Source organism: Drosophila sulfurigaster, chromosome 3 (assembly GCF_023558435.1).
Source record: "Drosophila sulfurigaster albostrigata strain 15112-1811.04 chromosome 3, ASM2355843v2, whole genome shotgun sequence".
Lineage (NCBI taxonomy): Eukaryota > Metazoa > Arthropoda > Insecta > Diptera > Drosophilidae > Drosophila > Drosophila sulfurigaster.
The window spans coordinates 37,660,461-37,686,087 of record NC_084883.1 but is presented as its reverse complement, the minus strand read 5'-3'; the positions used below and the strand labels follow the sequence as shown (position 1 = coordinate 37,686,087).

General features: G+C 39.5%; 3 protein-coding genes across 4 annotated transcripts; 1 reads left to right on the top strand and 2 right to left on the bottom strand.

Moving 5' to 3' along the window:
• Positions 1–787: 787 nt before the first annotated feature.
• Positions 788–6,385, bottom strand: LOC133842760 (paired box protein Pax-6). Its single transcript, XM_062275975.1, has 5 exons — positions 5,840–6,385; positions 4,902–5,246; positions 3,521–3,661; positions 2,836–3,395; positions 788–2,760 (listed from the first exon to the last, which is right to left on the bottom strand). Exons 1-5 carry the CDS (start codon positions 5,958–5,960, stop codon positions 1,975–1,977), a joined length of 1,953 nt encoding a protein of 650 aa, XP_062131959.1. The 5' UTR covers positions 5,961–6,385; the 3' UTR covers positions 788–1,974.
• A 3,688-nt stretch (positions 6,386–10,073) lies between these two features.
• LOC133840630 (protein odr-4 homolog) lies at positions 10,074–13,086 on the top strand. The gene is made up of 5 exons (XM_062272572.1): positions 10,074–10,268; positions 10,347–10,521; positions 10,595–10,685; positions 11,225–11,350; positions 11,823–13,086. The coding sequence occupies exons 1-5, from the start codon at positions 10,176–10,178 to the stop codon at positions 12,814–12,816; spliced, it is 1,479 nt and encodes a 492-aa protein (XP_062128556.1). The 5' UTR covers positions 10,074–10,175; the 3' UTR covers positions 12,817–13,086.
• Positions 13,087–13,632: 546 nt separating this feature from the next.
• Positions 13,633–25,522, bottom strand: LOC133840627 (uncharacterized). 2 transcript variants are annotated; one of them, XM_062272562.1, is made up of 7 exons: positions 25,259–25,522; positions 19,886–20,016; positions 17,784–18,085; positions 16,283–17,005; positions 15,159–15,737; positions 14,441–14,657; positions 13,633–14,384 (listed from the first exon to the last, which is right to left on the bottom strand). In XM_062272562.1, the coding sequence occupies exons 2-7, from the start codon at positions 19,946–19,948 to the stop codon at positions 14,145–14,147; spliced, it is 2,124 nt and encodes a 707-aa protein (XP_062128546.1). In that variant the 5' UTR covers positions 19,949–20,016; positions 25,259–25,522; the 3' UTR covers positions 13,633–14,144. The 2 variants fall into 2 exon arrangements, with proteins under 2 accessions (XP_062128546.1, XP_062128547.1); XM_062272563.1 differs by having other exon boundaries at positions 25,298–25,522.
• Positions 25,523–25,627: the final 105 nt, after the last annotated feature.

The following is a 25,627-nucleotide window of genomic DNA, read 5'->3' as shown; positions in this document are numbered from 1 at the left end:
TGAGCACTTAATAGATCAATTGAATGAAGATTAATACTACTTAATGAGTCGTATTATTAAGTCGTATGCATATGAAATTCGCCTCGGTTCTGTTTTTGAAATTAATACAGACCATTACTAAAGCTTCTATTAGGCCTTGTAGTCTTTTCAACTTCAGCAGCTCGAATAAAAATGGTTTGACTTTTTAAATTTGTATAACTCTTCTTCTTTATTACTAGTATATGATGTAGTTCATGCATTAAGCATTAAACATTCAATCAACTTAGGTGGATCAATCAGTTTTGCAATCAGTCAGTTTTGCAAACATTAAGCCATCTGTTTGTCAATCATTGATTAAGAATGTCTGATTTTTCTCCAGCGATTTCACAAGTCAATTAACAGAAAAGTCAGTCAATCAAGTAAGTCAAAAGGGTTAAATATGTTTTCCAACTTATGCATTCCATGCATTATGTATTCAGTCTTTCAACCTGATAGCCATACAATCAATCACCATAATAATCTATGGGATCTTCAATCAGTCTATCAGCATAAGGACAATCAATCAGTAATTTGCTAATAATTGTTTAAGCAAATCTGCGTATTATTTATATAAAGCTGGCCATGTTTGTTCATTCCATATTCAGTCTATCAATCTTCTGGACAATCACCCAATCATGAACCAATCTTAGGCATCTTCAATCAGCTTATGACACAATCTACAGACAAAATAATAAATATTCATTCCAAGTTCCATAATAAAATACTACAAATTATATTTTTTCAACAGTTTATTATTGCGTTTATAATGTTTTTTTGAGAGACTAAATAGTTAGTTAGTTTGAGCCATCGTAAATGTACAATTGAATTACATATAAAGTACCACGACGACTTTCCTCCGATTGTCGCTTTTCTCTTCACATACTCCTGGTATCAATATCAGTTCAAACGCAACCAAAGACAACAAAGTGAGTACTCGAACTCGTACTCGTTACACACTCATACTGGTAAAATGGGTATCTACAGATACAGACAGCTACAGCGCTGGCCAAGCAAATAGCAACGGGGGGAATAAATAATAAAATATTTTGGTAAAACAATAAAGTATAAATAAAATATAATTTATTTGAATGAACATTTAATTTAAATAAAATTTAAAGTAGTTGTCACTTATGATGTGCTATTTGCATGTCACGCACTGTAGACACGTCTCGCAGCTCTCACTTAATGAGCATACATGGCTAAGCTTAAGCCTAGGAGCTAGGGCTAAGTTACAGATAAATATTGCATACGCTATAGCCTTAAATGGTGATGAGGTAAGCCGGCAGCTAGTAGTAGATAGTAAAGATATAATAGATAGAGATACAGATACAGAGAGAGAGAAAGAGAAGGAGAGCTATGAAAACGACCTACGGCCGGCAATGAATAAATAAAGTACTCTTAGTTGTATTCGTAATAGAAATAAGTATACGAACTGGGGCACACACAAACACACACACACGCTCTAATAGAGGGGCGACCCCCCTTGTTAAGTATTAGTTACAATTTCAGTTTAATTTTAGGCACACACACAATTGTTGCAATTGTAATTACAGAGCGCGCAACTTGCAACTGCAACACAGTGTAACGTGTAACGTGCAGCTTGCGGCACACACAAGTCTCGGGTCTCTTGATCCGCAGCCATGTGGGTGAGCAGCATTTTAACTTTGGTTTTCGATTTGTTTTATTTTTTCTCTCTATTTTATTTGCTGTATTTTTTTTGCTTACATTGTCGCAGTCGCTGCAGTTGTCATGTCTCGGGTTTCAGAGTGCAACATGCACGGCAACGCCCCCCCTCCGACTGCCGCCTCCCCTCCTACACTACCCTGGGGCGATGGGGTCGCTCGACTTGTCGCTGTCAATCAGAAACGCGCACACAACTCAACTTTTATAATTAGAAGCTACCGCTGCCGTCCCCACGTTGGACGTCGACTTGAAGCTACGCCTTGTGCCACGCCCTTAGCGGTCATGCTTTAGGAGCTGCAACGTTGTCGTCGCCGCTGTCGTTGTCGGTGCATCAGAGGATGACATGCGGGCCACCTTAGCCACTGGCGACTCAATTTCAGCATCAGAATCGTCGTGCACGTTGATCTCTTCATCGGAATCCGACGAAGAGTTGTCCACCATCACCGTCGAACCCGCTGTCCCCGCCAATGTCGCCGCTGTCGTCACACACTCCCCACCCGGATAGTGCAATCGCGAGCGCTGTTCCTCGGCAACCGTTAGCGAAGCAGCTACCGCATATTGTCGGGCTAGGCCAAGAGCAAAAGCTGCCGCGGATGGCGAACCAACCAGACTACGAAAGGCACTGCGTTCGCCGCCCATCGAAAGTCCCGAGTTGGGACTGCCGCAAACACCGCCTGAAGTTGGAGAATGTTGCTGCTGCTGTTGTTGCTGCTGCTGATGATAGTGGCTGAAGAGCTGCAACGCAGCCGGATGCGCGGGCAAATGATGGTGATGTCCAGGCGGTGCGGGAGGCAACGCGTGCAGCGGGTGCATCATCACAGCAGGTGGCGATTGAGCCGAGGATAACGGCGAGTCGGCGCAGAGCAGCGATTGTTGAGCCAAAGGCGTTGTGGGCGCCGACGTGTTGCTGTGTGTGCTGGGCGTGGGCGAGCTGGTGGCGACGGGACCATCGTTGGACTGCTGCGAGTGCATCGGATTGGCGGGACTGGAGCGCTGACGCTTCAGCAGATTCATGCGCTGATGACGACGCCATTTGGCGCGACGATTTGAGAACCAAACCTGTTTGTTTGTTGTGAAGATTGCCGTTAGCTGTTGCCCCAAAAGCTAGAGAGAGTGGGCAGTAACGTGACTTACCTGAACACGCGCCTCACTGAGACTGGTGCGACTGGAGAGACGCTCCCTGGTGCTCACACACGGATAGTGACTCTTGTCGAACTCCTTCTCCAGTTCCTCCAGCTGCTCCGGACTGAACGTGGTGCGATTGCGTCGAAACTTGGGCTCATCATCATCGTCCAGATAATCCGAATCGATCTGTCGATTCTCATCCGCCGACTCCAGCGTCTCGTGGCTGCCCGAACCCGGTGAAATGGCTCTATTCATAGGCGCAGCGCTGCCCAGCAGATTAGCAGAGCTCAAACTCAGACTTCCAGGCGTCGAGTTGCCTGCACTCGGTGGCAGATTGGCCAGCGTGGGAGCTGCCACAGGCCACAGCGCTGAGGGTGGCGGCGGCACGGGGGAATTACCAGCAACACTACCCGGATGCCAGGTGAAACTGCCGTAGGGATGCGGCGGTGGCGGATACAAGCCATAGGCAGCGGTCCGAGCAAATTCGCTGGCCACACGCTCCGCGGCGCGATTGCGCAGAATCCGATTGATGCTGCTCACCGAGGGTGCTGTGGCATTTGTGCAGACACCTGCGTGGAGTTTGTGCTTTTTAGTTACTGAAACTTCATTTGCTGCCGCTCGCGATGGCGTGCAGATAATCCAAGGCTAGAGCTCGAGCTCGAGATTGATTTGCAACTGCAATTACCGGACTTACCTTCAGAGATTAAACGCTCGCGTATCTCCCAGGCGAAGATCGTTGGATTCTCGCGTTTGTATTGCTCGATTTTGGAGACGACTGTCGGTGTGGCCACTTTTGGCTTGGAGCCACCAATTAGGCCAGGTGGTCGCAACGAACCTGCGGAAGCAAAAACAACAGCACAACACAACACAAATGGTTAATAACAATAATGAGACAATTGTTGCATCGATCGCAAGCATAATTTCTGCGGCAACCCACGCTAAAATTGTGCTGGCTACTCTGGCGTTTAATAGCTTTATCAAGCCGCGTCATCAGACAAGCGACAAGGAGCTTCCCTTGCCTCTTAACACGCTTACTCCTGTTCCCGACTGCGGCGATTAGGGCACGTTATGATTAATGAGCCAACAGAGCAAACCGCAGTCGTTCGAGGCGTTTATGCAACTTTAAGTGCCCAAATTATGCACACCGAAGGACCGAAGGCAGGAGTCGACATAAGTAGGGATAGGGTTGGAGTTACACAGAGAGAAAGGATCAAGCAACTCGTTAAAAATAAATACACGGAATATATCATTACTGCACACTCCACTTCACAACAAAAATTAAATAATTGTTAAAAAATTATAACTGAACTATACTTTTTCTTATGGTAATTTATTTAAAAAAAAATTATGAGTTTTGTTTGTATCATTTTGTTTTACGTTTTCTATAATTTAATTTAATCCACATTTAGCTAGATTTATGATAATTAGGATCTGTATATATTTTTTGTAAATACTTTTCATTAGTAAATGATTCTTTTCTTTTATTAAGAATATTCTTTAGGAATCCACGATATTTATATTTTTTTTATTTATTTATCAATTATTATTTGCTGCATACATTTATTTATAATATCCATCAAATGTAATTTTATTAAAAACTTTTTTCTTATTCATTCTTTTCTTAATAATTTTGTATTACTGATCTTTATCTCTAACACGAGATAGGTTGTGTCTATCTAAAATGCAGTTAAATATTGATTTCAACTCTCAACCTATAGAAAAACCTTTAGAAAATTTTAAATCAATCGAATTGTGCAATGAATTGATAATAATATTTAAAAACAGCTCTTATGTTATAATTATCAATTACAGGAAATGTTTAAGGTGCACTATTTGGGTTAGAATTTTAGATATACCTTTTCTCTCTGTGTATGAATTGCAACTGGCACTGGGACTGGGACAACTTGGGTTGTTACCGTCACACTGACATGCCTCAGCGGTGAGGATAATAACGTTATGTTAACATTATGCGTAATTGCGTTTATCACATACAAATTGGCAACACACACAAATCGAGCAAAGTGTTTATCGCCCTGTCCCCTCTCCCCTCACCCATCTAAAACTGCTGTACTTACCCAAGAGTTTGGACACTGCGCCCTGCTGTGTCAGCATGTGTTGGGCAATGTCATAGCCACGCAGCCCGCCAAAGCGCGAGAACTCCAAGAGGCGATGCTGCGACATCAAAGCGCCGAGTGTGTTGCCCGTGGCAGCCGCTGCTGCTGCCGCCGCCGCTGCTGCGGCTGCTGTGGCTGCTGTGGGGCCAGAGGCACCGTTGCCACCAGCCGCAGCAGCCGTGGAACCAACGAAACCTGGTGGTATTTGCACAGTTGTTGGCGCTGCTGTTGTCGGTGTTGTGGCTGCTGGCGATGCTGCCGCGGCTGCTACTGCCGCTGCTGCTGCTGCTGCCGATGATGCCGACACTGCAATTGAACGAATTGAATGATAATTGGCCATTGTTATCAAGTGTTGCTGCTCTACTACTTTACTTTACTTTACTTTACTTTACTGTACTGTGTGTTGCCCGTCACAATGCTTAATTATGATAAATTAATGGTTAATTGTGTTGACGTTGTTTCTAAAAACGAGCCAAAACACGACAAAGTCGTGCCGCAACAACAACAACAACAAAAAAAAACAATGGCGTTCCTCAATTGTCGCACAACATTCATAAAAAAAAATGTGCTCGGAAAGCAAGAAAAAGAGACTTTCTTGAATGGATTTCTGATTCGCAAATTCGAGCGCAATAAAAACTAAATTAAAATATTTAAACAGCTGTGTGTTGAAGTATGTGTGTGTGTGTGAACTTAAACTGCTGCTGTCGATTTGGCATTTTTCCCCACCTCCATTTGTTAATTAGCAATAAATGGGTTTAACTTTCAAAAACAAATATTGTGTCGAAATTCATTTATGAATTTGTTAGCTGCTTTATTGCGCACTCGAAGTTAAGCTCTGCTATCGATTGGCAATTGCCGTCGGCAATCGATTTGTAATGTTGGTACTTTAGTATGCTTACTGCTGTGTGCTCCCAGTGTTGGCAATCGTTGGGGATGTGGCTCCATTTTCCAGTGTGCGATGCCAGAACTTGCAGCAGTTAGCGAGCCAAAGTCACGGTTCAAGCTCGGCTCTATCAACATGTCCGTAGCCGTTATAAATATCGTAATCGCTGTACGGAATCGATTTGATTTCCAATCACAATTTAAGCTCTTATGTATTTAGTTAGTTAGCACTGTCACAGTCACTCTTCGTCTCACTCTCTGTCTCACTCTGTTCACAGTTCACAGTTCACGGCGGCAATTATTGATTATGGGATACAATAGCGAATCGCACTTTAGTGGCAAACGGAAACGCAATTCGGCCAATGAAATGCATAACGTTCTACGATACACCTCGCATCACCCGCGCATATTGCACAACCGATTATTGATGATGATATTAGTTAAGTTGCCTTTTTGCCTCTTTGCCGTGAGTTGCTGCAGTTGCCCGTCTTCAAGCGACGACGTTTTTGTTGTTTGTGTGTGTTTTGTGTTTTCCCGTTTTAACGTTGTTCTCGTGAAAGCCGCTCTCAGCACACTGAGTGGCAGCCGCAAGTGGCTTTCATTTCACCTGGGCCTAGGCTCGCTGCCATCGTCACTCCACTCAATTCTCGTTTCACTCAATCGCTTGAGTGCATCTGACGCGCCAACCGGTTTTTCAACTTCGGCGCACATTCATAATGGCGGCCGTATTCAGGCGCACTCTGCGCGTGTGAGCGGGACGACCGTATAACATCTGCCAGTTGGCGCACACACAATTCATGCAATTACACATGCCTCTCTCCCCCTCTCACACACCCGACGACAATCGAATCGGCGCTGAGCGCGCTAAGTAGGCAGTGGCCAACGCGCTCATGACTGCGTCTAAGCGTATAAACAACCAGCCTCAGGAAAAAGAAGAAAACTCCGCAAATGTTGCTTCTACTCGTTTCTCTGTGTGTGTGTTTCTGTCAGGGGAAGTGCAATTTATTTATGAAAAGGAAATGCTTATGTGTACATATGCATCAAATAGTGATAAGTAAGCTTGGAAAATTGTCACATACCAAACAAATATCAGACTGTGCAACAATTAAAACTTACTTGAAAAGAAAATGAATGCAAGTTTACAAACATGCACGCGTCTGATCACCTTTCAAATATCGAAAAACTATTTGATTAATTATTTATCAAATAAATTTCAATTAAATTCAATTACCTTCAGGGGGGAAATTTTTATTGAAAGTGCTGCAACCCCTATAATAAGCATACAAAATGAATTTAAAACTGAACATTATAAATTAATAGTTAAATATATAAGTAAAACATTTTCAACCTGTTCTAAAGTCATAGCAAAAATTAATAGATTGGAACTTAAGCTTAACTTAACTCAAATTATTTATTTTAGTTTCATGTTGGAAATAAAAATAAAATTTGATTCGTTTATTTTAATCACCAACTTCCGCATTTTTTAAATAAAATTATTTTATTAAGTTTAAAAAAAAAAGGAAGAACAAACCACAAATTTATATTGCATGCCTTTCTCATTTTCCACCTAAAGTATGGCATATGAGGGTATTAATAATTGTTATTAAATTTGATGAGGATAAACATATTGTGCTGGCCACGCCTCCTTGATTACGTTGTGGTGAAAGGAAAGACAATTATATGCTCGAGTGCATTGATCTCGATACTCGACTTTATATTAGACATGCACGCATATGTTTCAGCAAAGTACAAATAGAGCTAAGTTCTTTAATTAATTAATGACATCAAACATAACTTTAGACTAAATACATAATATTTCATGTATATAAAAAAACGAAAGCTTTACTAAGTTCATTTAAAATATACACCGTTTTTATTGAATACATTTTCAATTGAATTATTAAAACAAAGTACAAAATAAATTGATTATATTATTTTAAGAAATTTATCCAATTTTACATTAAAATACACACAAAATTATATTTTTTCATTAATTAAAATTGCCCTAAAAGGAGTTTGTAATTTGTAAGCATTAACAGAATAAAGTTAAATATATATATAAGTTAAATTTCTCATAAATTTTTCAAATAATTCTCAATTATTTCAAATGCTTGCATATATTTTTATTTCATTTCTTGTATTGACTTATTTCCTATATGTATTGCGGCTCAATGCATCATCAGGAAACTTGCGCTTCAGAGAGTTTAATGCACGATTTGAAGATCAAAACCAGCTGCCAGATATGTTATGTACGTCAACTTAGAGAAGCTCAAGATTTGCTCAGTATGCAGAATGCGAATGCGAAAGCGATCAGGTTTGTGGACTCTGATCTTGTCTTGTCATGTCTTCGGAGTCGTCTTTCTCTCTTTCACTCTTTGTGAGTTTGTGGTGTGCGTGATGAATGATTGATGCGCTGCTTGGGCAAGGCGACTCAAATCTGAATCGAAACTGCAACTAAGCTACACATGGCGTGATTGGCAAACCACACAGAATGCCTCTTGCTTCTTGCCTCTTGCAACTTCGGGGCATTGGCAAATAGTGCTGGCTGCACAGAAGCCAAATTGCACTGATCCTTTGTGATTTGATTTGGCTGCTTGCTGCTGGCGGTGATCATCTCAAACGAAGGCAATTACCCAGTTCCTGGATTAATAGAACATAAAACTGCGCGCACGTTCAAGAAAAAAAATAATAAAAATGCTTGATATTCCATAACAAGATGTCTCACTAACGGCTCCACAAAAATATTGCACAGGAAAATGAGCTCAAATATTTATCTACGACAGACAGAGAGCAACATATGAAATGCACATAACATACATATGCAGATAAATCAAATTGTGAAAGGTAAATCATGAATGAACTGACGACGACGATGAAAGCTGACGATGACGCTCAAGTGCTTTCATGCCAGAGATCCAGAGCAAACGCAAACAATCGAACAGGAATAATTTACTATGTAAATAAGATGTGAATCGAGCAGTCCGACTTGGAGTTGGAGTTGAAGATGGAGATGGAGATGGAGTTGGAGTTGGGAACGGAGAAGGGGAAGCTTGAGAGTAGCGTGCGCCCTCGCGCCATCAAGTGGCACTTCAACAATCAAGCATTCACACAAGCAGATGGTTCGCAGCCAGGCCGCAAGCGACCACCTTTAACGAAATTTCATTTAGTTTTAGCCTGTCATCACGGCGCAATCGCAATCCCAATCTCGCTGCTGACTCGCCTCAATGTGTGTGTGTGTGTGTGTGTGTGTCTATACGCGTATGCACAACGAACACTCGCTTTATTGAGTGTTTGTTTACCTAATTCGATTACCGATCGCGTCCGTTCGCCATAATCCACAAAACACTTGACCATTTGGGTGGCACACATACTATATGTATTGTGTCGATATGTATATATGAACATACACAAATATGCATATAGATTGTATTGACCGACGACCAACGTCCGACGACCGATGAACGGTGAACGACGTGGCCCGTGGTCTTCGAGCACGCAATCATTACGGAGTAATAAGGTTGCTGCCTTAATTTAAGAGCTTTAAAGTATGCAGTTGATTATTCATCGCTCAAGATTGTAAGTTTCTTCTCTCTGTATGTGAGTGATTGTGTGTGTGTGCTTGCGAGTCATAATCACAATGCAATTGAAGTGACGGCTTGCTGCACCAGGTGTGTGCTTAAGTCCCCACACATGCTACCTACTTTAATATGTGTTTTGTTGTGCGAAATTTTATTCACAAGTCCATTGTTTATACTTAATTATCATCAATGTTTGCTCATTGACAAATCAATAATTTTTTAAATAGAACACATTAATTACTCACCCATTGCAGCACTTTAATTATAGTTTCTACTTTTAATTTTCGTAAGTATTTCAAATTTTGAATTGGAGCCGATTACAATCGATCTTCTTCTTGCTCCCTATTGGTTAGCGATACTAGTCGATATTAAGTCGAATAATCAACCAAAAATCGATTCTTCTCCTGTTGTTGTAAAAATTATCGATAATAATAGAAAATGAAAGAAAATAACCACACAATGAGTGCCGTTTTATCAATTGCTTATTCTAAATAAAATAATTTCTTAACTTTTTACTAATTAAAAAGCTTAGTAAATACTTACACTGTTTAATATTTTGAATTGAGCGCTAATTGCTTATCGAATATAACTATCGCAAGTTGAATCTTATCGAAATACCAAAAAATTTCAAATAAATACTTTTTTCGCTTTGGTATAATTCGAGAACCAAGTAACGGTCACGCTGAGTGTCAGCTCCGAGTTGACTGCACGCACACAAATTACACACGAAAGTATATAGATATTGTTATTTCTGTGAAAATAAAAACGTCAAATTATGCGTACCGTGCTTTTGAGCAAAGCCGATGAGGTCTATCTGGAAAAATGCGCTCAAGAGCACAGTTTCTCGTACGGCATAATCGTTGGGCATGTAAGTTAACGCTCCTTTCGCCGGCCGTCGCCACGTAGATTATTTTGTTGACTCTATTGCCACCTCCCCCACCCACAGCAAGCTGACTTAACCAAGAGTATTGTTGTGCACTTGGCCCGTAACAATGAGGAGGATGCCGACTTGGAGGACCTAAACGATGTGAATTTCACAATTCGCGATGTCAACTCACAGGCGCTAGCATCGCAGTGGCTGAGTGCTAGCAAAATGTGTCCCGGTTCCTTTGACGTCATAGGTTTGCATTGCCCCTCCCCCTCTCAGGACGCCCACCTGTGACCCAATTTCATAATTTATCTTTGTCTCTTCAGGTATTTTCATATCCTCTACGCTGTCCGAGGTCGCCGATGAAAACAGCGAAGAATTTAAGAACGCCAAGAAACTGTTCTCCGATGTCTACGAGTGAGTACCGAATTTAATTATACCCGGCAGCCATACTCTAGTGGGGTATTTCAATTGATCGGAAATTTCAAATGTATATTGAACATATATTTCCGGTCTTAAACAGTATTGTTCATATATATAAATATATGTCGTACTAATTTCCGCCTGTCTGTGTGTTCGTTTATCAGAAAACCTAGATCTTGGAGACTATTAAAAAATCAAAATTTGGCGTACAACGCCTATCAAAAACAATTTATTACTTCGAATTCAATTATAATTTTGTTTTAATTTTAAGTTTACGCTGCATTTGCTTTGAGCAGAGTAATTGTAAGATTCATTCGATTTTAAGTGCTAACCGGATATTTTTCAGTCCAGCAAATTCGCTCTTAGCCTAACTACGTTGTTAAATGTTGAAGAAATGATCTCATTTGACACACTGCATGATTTTATATTCCCCAAAAATTACTTGACGGGTATTTCACGGCCGAAACTCGAGTTTAACTGTACTACTTATTAAATGTTGAACTATTGAACTAATTTGACTTTTATGTTTATAGTTTGCTGCTGCAGAGCAACAGCTCGTTTGGAGTGTACACCACAGATATGGCACAGACTGAATATGTATTTCTCGCCTACTCGCTGGCCGACAAGAGATTACTCTGCAAGAACTTTACCTACGGGAAGTAAGTACAAACTGCTTAGATACTAATACCAAAATTAATTGAGTTGAGTGCTCGGGTTAGGGCATTAAGATTTGCTGTTGACTTACATATGTATCTTGTATGTTCTTTAATCAATTATCTCAATTAAACTCTACTTACTCTAAGACATTGCAAAAAATCGTATTTTACGGCAAACATAAAATGCATTATATGGTAAATAACATAACATATTTGAAATTTCAACTACCTACAATACAAATACAAATACACTTTTGAATGTTTATTAACGCGAATGTTTTTATCGTATATTCACTAAGTTCGTAGTTTCGTTTTATGGATTGCATTTTATGTGTTTCGGTTTTGACTCTAGATAACAATACTCTATATATACTATACTATATACTCGTTGTGTGTTAATTATTATTCTGTAGTGCTTTTGCGAAAAACAACATGTATGATTCATCCTTATTAACGTGTGTATATTTTATCTTAGCGGCGGCACGTTCACCAAAATGGATCATCGCTTTGTGGAGAAGCCATTTGAATGGATACCGCTCGAGTGCAATTACGATCTGGACGATGTTATACCCATTATCGATCCGGCACGACGTATTAACATCGAAGAACAGTTCCAAAACATTATATTGACCATACGCAAATATCTCATCGCCAGTGAGGTGTTTTTACAAAACGAAATCGTCGAGGACACCATCGATTTGCAGACGTACATAAAGAAAAAGAAACAATCGGATGACAAATTGAAAACCTCGTCAAGCACAAATAGCACAGCATCGGGCAGCAGCACAGCAACGGGACCAGCTTCAGGACTGCATTTGTTATCCTCGGATGACGGATCCAACGGCAATGGCAATGTGATACGTGCCAGCATTGTGATGCCCGTCAAGTGTCAGCTGAACAGTCCGGCCAACATCAAAATAAGCGAATTTAATGGCACGCTACGGATGAGCGGCATGATCTTCTCACGGATTTACTGCAATTCACGCAACACAATCGCCGATGTAAAACGTTTCGTTCGTGACGATGTCTTGCGTTCGCTGATCACACGTATTCAAGTCTATTGCGATGGCTTGACCGATCCGCATGTCTCAAACGAAGCTGTCTACATCAGTGAGCCACCGCGACGTGTGTTCTTCAGCATTCCGGCAGATGGCGCCAGTCCGTCGACCAGCACCATACAGTTCTCGGAGTATCTTTTCCGTGGCGAAGCACCCACCGTTGCCGTCTCACAGGCCAAGCAAGTGCTCGATGTTGAAATTGATCCCGAAGCGATTGTCTTGGATGCCGAAGGTCTGCCAGATAGCAATTTCACAGCCAGATTTCAGGAGACCGATAATGTGGATGATAATCGTACCATGTCCAGCTCGATGCCAAAGCGTGAACTATCGCGCAGCCTCTACATGGTGGGCATTGCAGTAGCCCTCTTGGTGCTGCTCGCTTCGGTGGCGCTGCACTACGTCATGGCCTGATAGTAGTTGGTTGGACGGATGGATGGATGGAGGGAGGGAGGGATTTGTTGATGCGCAACCTTATATAGATTACATACTAGTATGTGCAAACACACGCTGTAGTATGCTGGTGAATCTTGTGATGGTTTTTTTTATGATACACAACAACTATACTCTTATTGTCTAGTAGAAGAAATGTAAAAATGACCCGTTAAATAGTTTTATTATATTGAACGCCTGAACGGGCAGCATTTAATACTTATTGTAATAAATTAAAGTATGAAAAAACCATTTTTGCTCTTTGTTTAGTTTTTGGCAGTAGTCTATAATTAGTTGTTAGCTGCAAACAAATGAACTAATTTCTTTCTAAATTAATGCGCCATCTGTTGACGTAAAATGGTGAGTCATTGCCCGTGACCTGCCTTAATTATCAAGTGTGTTACAACTGTTCTCAGTCTATCGCACTCAGCTCCGTTCTCAACTGCTCTCAGCTTACAGTCTACACTATTGAACTGTTCTCGGCTTGCTGAGCTGCTCTTCCATACGCATACAATCAAGCCTGTCTCACAACCATTCTGTTTCCAGCTGCTCTTTCTAACGCCTACTAGCCTCTAGCGTAAACATCCAACACTGCTCACACACAAACACAGACGCAACGGCAGCCCCTGCTGTGGGTGTCGAACTGAACTGAGTTATATTACGTTTCACTTAGAGCCCTCAACGTAGCACGCGCTACACCTACACACAGTGGAATCTAATTATGGCGCGCGACATTTGAACTCGTTAATGCGGCAGCTTTTATTATTTACAACGTTTCGCTGTGAATTATTAAAATATATTAAGACAATTATGTTAATTCGTATACCTTTATTAAATAATTTATTCCACTAGTTTATTGCTCAGCTTAAAGCTATCTACCAACACTTATTTTTTTCATTTATATAAATTTGCTCTAATTCTCTGTAGACCGAAATTCTTATTTAGAAACGCTGACAAATCTTAGCTAATTAGTTGAGTTAGTTTAGTTAGTGTTAATTTCCATTCGTAGTTTATTTTACGTATTTTAGTTCTGTTTAAAATAATAAAACAGTTTTCGAGTCGAGTTAGGGGAATTCGCCTTTTCAAGGGGACACAAAAGGACTCGAGTCATTCATTCAGATTTCCTGTGCACACTAATGAGTACTTATACAAGTATAGGAGTATGTTTAGTATTTACATGATGAGATTTGCTCGCAAGCGATTTAAAAAAATGTATATAAGTATCTCACAGCCTCTGAAACATAACGAGCTTAAGCCTAAATTAAATCTAGGGACTCGAGGAAATACTTATAGCGTAATATGCTAACTATCTAGTGCATCTTGCAATTGCCATCGCAGTTGATCACCGACCACACCCAATCCACATAGTTTGGCACCTTGGCGTAGATGCCAAACTTGTTGCGCTTGGCGCAGCCATCTCCAAACGAAGTAATGCCAAAGATGGTCCACGGATGATTGGGTTTAGTCGTATCCCGACAGAGCAAAGGACCTCCCGAATCCCCGGCACAAGTGTCAATGCGACCTCGACGATGTCCAGCGCAAAACATGTTCTGAAGATAGAAAATATTGTAATTACAAGTTCCTTTAAGACTCTGTCACTTCCAACCTTTGTTATGGTGTAATCCTGGTACACACTTCTGCAATTGTCCATGGGAATGATGGGCACATGTGCTTGGTGTAAGATTCGAGTACCAATCACTGCCCTATTGCGTCGCTTACCCCAGCCAATGACTGTGCAGTCCACATTTTTAGGCAATTGCTGGTAGGGACGTGGCAGGCAAGAGTAGCGGATCCAGCTGGTCGAATTCACAGGCTTCGGGAGTCTTAAAGTGGGAGAAATGTATGATAAAGTGAAATTAAAGCTATCTTCGCGTGGTCATTAAATTAAAATAACTAGCAAAGAGAAATCTTGAATACTAAGCGTAGTTTATGTTGATACAATTTCGACATCTCAAATTGATAATAATTAGATAATAACTACATAATTATATGATATTAGTCCAGTTAAAGTAAAATTTGGAAAGTTGATAAGCTTTGGCAAATACAATTGGATATAGATAGTGTAACTTACAAAACTGTGATATAATCCGCTCATGTTAAAGCTTTTCTGATTAGATTACAATTGACAATGAGTCAAGAAACATTTAGTAGAAGTAGTTTATTTACTAAACTATACTATAATCTATTCTCCTTAATTGTTGTACTTTTTTAGAGTTTAGCCACACTGAGAATATGACCTTAGCTAGTTCATTTGGACGTCGATGGACATACGGTACGAAAAAATACTATAAAATCAATCATCAGGAGTTAACCCATGTACTCACCTTAAAAGCGCCACATCGCTGTCCACGGTGCGCTTATCGAAGTTGGGATGCTTGAAGCTCGTCTTGACACGCAGCGTCACCTCGGTTCCATCGTCGTAGCTGAGATTGTGTTCCCCAAAGCGCACATAGAGCACCTTGCGCACACAATGTGCCGCTGTAAGAACCCAGAGAGGAGCAATCAAGGTGCCACCGCAGAAAGCTTCTTTGAAGCGATTGAAGATCGCCACCTGCCAAGGCCAATGTCCTTTTTCAGCACGCCTGCCGCCAATGATCTTCAGCATGTTATTCATGCTTTGCGGCGCCTGGCCACATTGCAACTTAAGTGGGGAATATTCTGGTCCGCGATAGCCACGCCCACTCATGATGACATTCACATCGTTTTTGCTCAACGCTGTTGTTCCCGGTTCCGTGTGCATGCGTCGCATGGCAGAGACGCCTCCAGTGCTGGGTCGTGTCTCGTAGACAGGAGCTTTCTGCACTTGCGTCTGCAGCCACTGCTGGCAGAAGCTGTTCTCCGTGTAGCAGTATGCGATCTCACGCAGCACCTCACGGCCACACTGATCCATGACGCGGCACTTTCTAGGGAAAGGAAAATAGATTAAGTATACGCAATGAAAGGTACTTAACTGAATATTTATATGAGAAACATAATTTTATACTAATATTTAAGGATTACTTTAAAAAATTAAAAAAATTTCCGGCTTAAAATTTGTTTGTACAAAATTCTATATTATTCTTAAAGAAATAAAATCACTTCATTTGTAATTGCAGAAATAAACATTACAGTAAAAGAGAATTAAGTTCAAATTGTTTTAAATTATCAAATCTCACATTGTTCATAGAAAATTAATGAATATTAACAGCTTTGATATTCCAATTAAAAAAAGCTAACATCTCTAAAGAAGATTTTTCGGACGTATGTATATTAAACAAAGCTTTTACTTTTAATTCATAATATTTCAGTTTCAGAATTCAATTTTAAAAATCAATAAATCTTTCACATAAATATTAATAGCTTTCCCTTTAACGCCTAACGTTATTTCTCATAAAAAAAAATTGTATTAAGTATACGCATTTAATATTACTATTATTAAGTATACGCCAAGTAGACGATCTCAACTTACTTGTAGCGTCGCGTGGTGCATTTCGGTGAGCATCTCGTCCAACGGCTCCATTTCGTATAGAGACGTCGATGTCTGGACACAAGTCCATCTGGCGAATTGCGCTCCCAGGTGATGTTGCGATATTCCCCGTACTCCTCCGAGTCGGCATATGCATTATCTTGATCCATGTCAAAGTCCTCGTACTGGAAGACATCGCCCTCCAAACCGGAGTCGCTCTCTATGCTGCCTAAACTGCGCTGCCGCGAGTTAAACGAACGCTTCTCCAGATAGTCCTCAAAGTCATCGTCTATATAGTTGGGTCTAGGCTTCGGTCTGGGTTTTGGCCTTGGCTTAGTTCTCTTCTTGTTCCTCTGCCTCGCGTGTTGTCTGGACTGTTGACGCGCCTTTTGTCTGCTTCGTTTGAGTACAAAGAAGTCACCTTGATCCTCTGGAAAGCTTGAGTCATCATCATCTTCTTCCATTTCCTCCTCTTCGATGGGATAGAAATGCGGCGGCTTGCGATGCACAACCTCAACAGAGTCTGCATCCAAAATGGGACCATGGTCGGGACTGGGATGTAGAATGGGATGTGGACTGGGATGTGCTTCAGCTATATGCGCGGGGTAAGTTGGTCCACCAGCTGCAGCTGCTGCAGCATTAATGATAATGGATGGCGATTGGCTCTGGGTGCTCGGGAAGTGATGCTCTTCTTTGGGCTTATGCCACTTTTCAACGGGATGACAGCTAAATAAAAACAATGCAGAACATTGGAAAGTGCTCGACTTTAATATACCTGCTATCTATATTTAGTAAACAATCTTATGTATATAATAAATATGTATATAAAATGTAGTTGCAACTGATCTTCACCCCATTAAATAAGTTTTAAAATGTTTAACGTCCGATCGTAATAAAGATAATTTATAAACAAGCATTGTAAATATAGATATTTGTTTGTTTGATGCTTTAAGACTATGCTCATTCAAGAGTCGTTGTAAGTTTTAAAGTTCGTTTTATGAGTATGGAAAATATTGGAAACAATGAATATAAGCGAAGTGGTAGACATGATCATGCTATAAACGCTATTTAGTAATTTAGTATATGTTATAGTCTGCCTCTTATTGCCTATTACTTGCTTTTACGATTGTCATTAAATTCATATGCCTTTTGTAATATAGAAAATTTATAAACAAGCGTTGTAAATATAGATATTATTATATAACACAATTGTAGTCTGATACTTTAGACTGTGAAACTTAGCTTTCTAAAGTTCATTAAAATTGCCCAGAAAATATTGTCATCAAGAAGTCATATTTGAGTTCTAGGTGATGAATATAGTTAGACAGACAGACTTTTTTTATAGTCTATTTAATAATACACTTTATAGAATCAAAGCTACCTCTAGCTGATTTGTCTTTACGATTGCCATTAAAATAATACGCCCTTCTATAAAATAGGAAGCATTATGAAATCGAATCCCCCTCGCTGAGATCGTGTTTCAGTCGCCAGCATCGATACTTACTGCAGACACTTGCGCTGCTCCATGTGCTTGGTGTGTCCGCACTTCCGCTTCGCTTTGCAGTAGCGTTCCCTGTGCCGGATGCAATCGTCATCGCACTGCGTCCACTGCGTCCAACGGCTGAAGGGATGCGCATGATTGAGCGATCGTCGTCGGCCACTCCAACGCTGATGACTGTGCGATGGCATGTGGAGACGATGCACTCGCTGCCCGTTGTGCCAATGGGAGCCATGGTATCTATGATGACCCAGTGCATCATTGAACTCGGCGCGTATGTGTCGCTTTGCTTCCTGCACAAAGCCGCACTGCAATAACATAAAAAACACAAAAAATCGCAAATCTTTCATTGATTACTCGAGTCGCCAGCAAAGTTCCCCATTTGTCGAGCGTCGCAGACATCTTAACGATTGCCAAGGCAACAAAAAGACAACAACAAAAACGAGACCACAATTACATAGAGTGTATATATTTTTATATACTATACTATGCTATGCTATACTATATATATATGCCCGCCAGTGTGGATAATTCAGGCCGCAGCCCCGCGCGAAAGTAGCGCAGGGGATGGAAGATGGAAGCGATGCATTTGAGGTGTCATTGCTCTCGTCTGACTCAGGGCGCTGCATCGATGCATTTATGCTTCCAGCTCCCAGCTAAAAATAACATAGATCTCCGCTCTCCCGGCACACCACATCACAGCACATCATCCACCAGCCAGCCAGCCAACATCGGGTGGCATATCCCTTTTTTCCTGCCTCAGTCTCAGTCGCAGTCTAATCGAAAATAGGTTGCGACTGCACGATGCCGTCGTAAAAATTGGCTCACAAGTTCCTGTTGTAATTGATGACGAACCAGCTCTATAGGCACTCTAGTTACCCTACACTTAGTTTAATGTTTTATCCATCTGTTTATGAGATCATCTCACTCTCAGCATCTATGTGATCTATTCTTATCAAATTTGACATCCAGTTTTCTATATTTGTCTCCCTGTTAATGCACATTGTAATCTTTGCATTATATACAAATGCAGCCTTCAGGCATGCATTAAGAAAATTAATTCAATAACTTTTGGATTAATTGAGGTCTCGGGCATGTAAATAAATTTAGTTTACTTTGGCCTCGGTCAACCCTGAAAATTTGATTCTAAATGCATTTGCAAGCCTTGAATTAAATTTACTACTAAAACTAGAAGACAATGTACCAATCATATAAACATATGTTATTATTTATGTAGTATAAGAAATTTAACAGAATGTTGGTAAAATTAAAACTCCGAAAACTATGCCTATAACCTTAGATTCTGTATTAAAATAAATTTGTGATTCTTAATAAAAATAACATTATTATAAGAAACCAAATCTATTTAATGTTCCCCTATTCATTCGTGATGAGGATTAAACGAAGACAACTTTCAGAATTGTAAATGTAAATTTGAATTGTATCACAAATTTTGACAAAAAATAGTTAATATTAACACCCAGATTCTTCACCGCAATCCTATAACTTTAGAGTCTTTTATAAACATTTTCACTGAGCTCATCACAATCTATTTTACCTTATAAAAAACAAAGATTTTTACATTCCTCAAAATAAAAGCTTGCTTTAAGTTCAAGTTATTCCCAGGGAATAAAGAAGAAATTAAAACCAAAAACCCAAACTGAAACAATTTAATGGCTATCACACCTTGTCCCATAGAAAGCTAGGTCATGCCAGAGTTGTCTAACCTTACCAATTTTGGTGATTGAACTGCGACTAACTGTAACACTCACTCACTCATGCGGAAATCGACAAACTGCACGAAAAATCATTCAAGGGTACTCGATACCGTTTCGTTGCCGGGGTCACAGATACGAGTATCTATCTATCTATATACATTTGTGTATGTTATGTATTTAACAGATATGTATCAGAACATAATATAGTAGACCACAATGGGATTACTCAATTTGGGGACTGAGATAATTGCTGCACAAGTTGTGAGTCGACAAATTTGTAAATTATTCACAGTTCGGCAAGAGAATTGTATTCGATTGACATCACGAATATGTGAATTCGGGGTTGTGTGTCAAGTGGGATTGCCCCATTGTTGTGTGTTTAGTGCTCACCTGACTTGGGACCACAAGCTGTAAGAGTGCCAGCCATTTGAATATGTTGTAAATTAGCCACATGGCTTTTATGGTATTATTATTTGGTGATGCTTTAGCCCCGATTCTTCTCTGAACAACAATGGCAAGCTCTGGAATTATAAAGCAAATAAAATCATTAAGTATTTATTTGGTTTCGCTGTCGTATTTAATACGTTTTTATTGCACATAATTTATTTCATTCAATTTCATTCTATTATTATTTTTATTATAGGGAAATGAAATCATCGAGGTATTATTTTTTTCGCTTCCTTAGATTTCATTCATAGTTAAATGCTTAAAAATCGATTACGTTTTTATTCTACTATTTTTTTTATTTAAATGTTTAGAAAATTTAGTCATTAATATAATTTTGAATTTTATTTTTCAGTATTTCTAAATTATATTTTCATTTTTAATAATGATTAATTATATTTATATATTTATTTCCTTTTATTCAGTTAATTAAAATCAAATTATTTATGAATTGAAAATAAAAAGAAAAACATAAACAATTTCAATTCGAAATATCAATGAATTTTGATAAACAATAGTCTTTTGATGTATTATGTACATTCAAAATGCAAAGCAAAAAAGAAAAACAAAAAAAAATGTTTATATTTCACAAAAACAACAACCGATCAAGATCAAGATCGCTTTGAGAGTGCGGGAGTTGATATTTGCATGTAAGTTATATAAGAACGAGATCACTGAAATGAAAAGATCATAAACAGATCGAGTTAATGAAATGTTTATGCTACTGTCAGTTTATTCACTTTGCCAACGAAATGATTGCATATGTTATGAGTACTCGTTATATCATATGCGAACATCTCTTCTCTATGTGTGTAGTACAACATGTAAAGCTGGCACAGTCCAATGCTATGCCCGAGCAATTAACTTGTTTAATTTGGCCTAACTAATCGGCTAATTTGCGTCAAAAAAAAAAATGAAGCACAATCACAACCAGTCAGATCTTTGGGCGGCGCACAATTAAACACAATTCCGATTTTTGTTTCGAATTTATTTAGAGCAGACAGTCAGACACTGACGCAGTCAAACGGTTTGCCCAGCCAGGGCTAAGTATCAACTACAAAGCAAAAATTTGAACTTGCAAGAGACCTTAAAAACTCGACGATCAAACGCGTGGGCATGAGAAAAAAAAAAAAGTGAAATTATTTCATGTACTCATGTAATTACAAACAGACAAACAGATGAGCAAAAATTAAAAACATAAAGATAAATTATTTTTAAAAATTGAAACTGCGGCTGCTCTTTGACGAATGCGAAGAACCGAAAGAACCGAACGCACTGAATGAGACTCACTCGATTCGATATCAGATACGAGTACCCGTTGAATACACTATGCATTGACTTTTGGTCCGTTGCATCCCCCTTTCCCCCACCCCCAATTAATATCATTAACTTCAAGTTGCACTGTGGAATTTAAAGTGGCAACAGCAGCACTTGATTATGCTGAACAAAAAACACTCACAATGTACTCGTATATTTATTTTTCTGAAACAAGTACAGGCGATCTTACGTCAACGTTTGTACGCTGACCAAATTTAGATAAGATTCATGTGAATACATTCAACACTCATTGCATATATGGTCACGTATTGTCCCTTTAAGGATGCAAACAAAAGGCAGACTGGGCAACAAAAATAAATCACGGTTTCTGGCTACTTCAGTTGAAGTTACACCATTCCTGTTTTTCCCAAAAGATTTCTGGGCTTTTACAGGAAGAAAGAATAAACCCAATCAAGCACACTTTCTACACCATTTGCATTGAATTCTCGAAGAGTAAACTGAATAGAAGAATAAGTAAACTAAAAAATGCAGAAGAAGTACCCAAAATATGTAAAATATAAATACTAAAATATTCGCGTTTAGTCCTACAAATTTTCCTGCTGAAATTACAGCATTTTCTATGCCTACACATTTCTACATTGACAAACTCATTATACCTCTTTTTGACATAGATAAATAGGACCTTCCGAAGCACTATATCATCAGTCTGTCATAAGTTTGTTTTGAGTAGTTGCTGATGCTAAAAACTGATGTGTTTTAAAATGTATCTCCAAGAGAATCTAAATTTAATTTCTATATGAATGATTGCATCAAAAACTATTTTGATTTCACATGAATTATATGGAAAACCAGAGCATAAATAGTCGAAGAACATAAATTATAGTCACATAAATCGTTGGCACGCAGAAAACAATGGTTTTAAAGCGTATTTCAACAAAGTGTCGCCGCAAACAAAAAGCGCTATAAAAACTTTAATCAAATTGTTGAAATTTAAAAGAATATCAAAGTGGTTTAATGACTTTCTGAGAAAAACATTTAAAATAAATAAAAACACATAATAAAAATCTCAAATGAAAATTCGCAAATTGAGTAAGAAATGTCATTCAAGAAAAACATATTTAGTATTTGTTGTGATTGTCGGTATAAGATTGCGAGTTTTCCAAATGATTGTTGTTTATTTACTCGACCGACGTCGTAATGGGTGTGTTACGCATGTAGTGTTTATGTATTCATAAATGAATGTAATCCTCAAATTAACCCCAGTTGAGGCCCCAACATGGCTATCTGACAGTGCGCCGGATCTCACATGGTTGAGTAACTGTCACTCTGGATTGCGTACGGAATGTTCGTATACCAAAAACTCAACAAAAAAAAAAAAAAAACATTATCAGAAACAAAACCACTAGAAACTATTCTTAAACACCTGACGACATACGCATACATATTTATGTGCACACACACACACACTCGCACACTCAAACATTCGTCTCCACATACATTCTTAATTTAGAACGCAGCGCGAACGCTAAGCATCCCAATGACGTCGCTGTCGCAGTCGCAGTCTCAGTCGACGTCAACTGCGACAGCAACTGAGTGTTGGAGATGTGGACGCGGATGCGTTGTCGGGTGTAAACAAACCGTTCGTCATAGCCATCACTGCGCACCCCTCAACCCCGCCGAATGCCACAACATCACCTCTTAAGACCCCACCGAGTCTAAGTGCGATTAACTTTTAACTTATTAGCGCAATCAAATCCGATAAACATGGGGTATATCCATGAATCAGTAACACCCACAAATTGAAGCTGATCGATGTGAAATTCCAGTTCCGCCCACATCAATTATGATCTGTTCCATATACATATATGCTGAACATTTCAATAAAAAAAATAACATAAATTGCATTAGAAAAACATATTGTAGTGTTTTTTAGCATTTTATTAGATTTAACATATGTTTAGTACTATCCTCTGATCGATCAGCTAAAAATAAAGTGGTCAAATTACCATACTTTTTAAAAACATCCAGAAGAATTAAAATATTTATGGTGAAAGTAATTGAAATTGCTGTTCTATTTAAATAGGAAATTCTTAACTTTTGGAACCCATTATTTTAATTAACTTGTCCGATTCTAAAGTGAAATCAGTGTGCCTAAATATGAGTCAATAATTTGATTATGTTATATTATGGTACAAAACTATAAATTCCCAAGTTCAAGGGTTAACTGAAAAGACGGGACAATAAAAAATAGAAAAGTGACATATAAAAATTAAATTGTAATAGAACCTGTCACTTAACTGGTTATGTTACCCTTGTCAAAAAGCTTTATTGATAAAACCTTCAATTTCAGGGCCTCCATTAACATGTCTTGATCTACATATGTCGCCGTTGAAATCAAGATAAATGTATTTTAAGTATGTATGTAAATAACAAGGAAAACGCAATAAATATTTTAGGCAGGTTCAACTGATTACAGGGTATTCAAAAGTGTTATACACTGGAGTCCACTTGTTGTATACACCTATGAATGGGCACTCATGAATGAAAAAGTACGCATTTGATTAAGCAACAACAACGACGGGCGGCAAAACGCCGAGAGAAATAAAATTGTAACAACACGTTAGTTAAACGCTGGATAGTCATCAGATTGGCCGCGCACCAGTTGCCAGTTAGTCAGTTAGCCAGGCCAATGCCCATGTCTCTACTTGCTGTGCTAGCCACAAAGTCTGGCACTGCCAACGGGCCAACAGAAGCCGGCAAATGCAACTGACAGTCACAGCGGGGAAGGGGAGGAGGAGTGACGGGGCTTGCCTACGGGTCTGTTTAACGAAATGCAATTTTAATGGCGCTTACGAAAAATAATAACAACAACAGCAACAACAACGACAAAAGAGAAGCCGAAGTATCGAAAATACGAATTGACGACGCTACTGTGGGGGGTTTGTTGTTGTGCTGTTCGCTGTTGTTGTTGTTGTTGTTGTTTACGTCTCGAGTGGGCAGCGCCAGTTGTTAGTGGGCAGTTCTTGTCGTTCGTCTTGCCATTCGTGTTTACAATCGCACAATACATTTACAAAACGTCTGTCTGTGTGAGTGTGTGTCGGTGTGTTTATACATGTCGTGTGCAGATGATGGGCAGCCACGACGGAAGTTGAATATGTCAAGTTGTCTGCCCATCCAGTTTTTTTTCAGTTTTGTTAATTTTGATTAGTGGGTTCTTATTTTTTATTGAGCCCAATATCGTTTTCGATTTCTGTTGTAATACGCAAAAAGCCTTTAATAGTTTAGCGCGCGACAATTTGATACACAAATAAGCACACACGCACACTCACACACACACACACACACACAGATTCAGTGGCAAGTATTTATATTAGCGGATGTTGTTGGCCATAAATCATGCTTTGCCGTCGCCGCTCAAAACACGCGGCGATGCAATCGCAAAGAAGCTTCGATCACAGCGACAGCCTCGCTCCCTCCCCCCAATCTCTCCCACTCTAAAATCCGCAAAAACCCACCCCACACCACACACCATACACATCAGCAGCAGCAGCAGCACATTTTCAACACATGTATGCGTTTATTGCAGTCCATTTAGAAGATGCACACACACACGCACACACACACACAGTCAGATGTAAATATATATTTTTCTGTCTGGCTGTCTGTCGGTGTGTACACACTGCTATTTTTTGTTATGAATGAAACGTTTATGTTCATAATTGGCGCAATGTCCCTTGCAGCTGCACTTGGAATGTACATAATTAAATATTTACATACTTGAGTATGTTTGCATCTCAAATGTATTATGTATGTATGTTCATATGTACATACATACTCGTGCATATATTTATAAAAAAAAAATCAATGGAAACGGCATGACGACATCTAATAGAGGGGCCGACGCATTGCTAATGCCATTGTTGCGTTTTATCGCCTTTCAATTGAGCGCGGGTATGGTTAATGATTTTTTATTGTTATTATTTGCATGTTAACCAATCGAAGGCACCTTTCAATTAGAGGCTACTGCTGTCTGCCATTTACCTTTTTACCAACACCAACAACAACAACAACAAAACATACAGGGTCACCCAGCTGTCGCACAACAATTTCCGTTAATTTTTCGCACACTTAATTTGATTTTATTTTGGCTTTTTTTTGTCAAACACTACGAAATCTATTTCGACGATGGAAATACGAGGCAAGGAAAATCTCGAAAAGTGTTTTTCCCGATCGGTCAGCTTGCAGCTTCCCAACAAACGCACGAGACACGAACACACAACCGATCGCGTCGCTGTCTTCTCGAGAACTGAACGCCAACGCCGAGCGTTCGCTTCAAGCCGAACGACAGTACACCAAAAAAAACCAACAACAACAACAACAGCAGAGACTATTTTCCATATTCACACACAC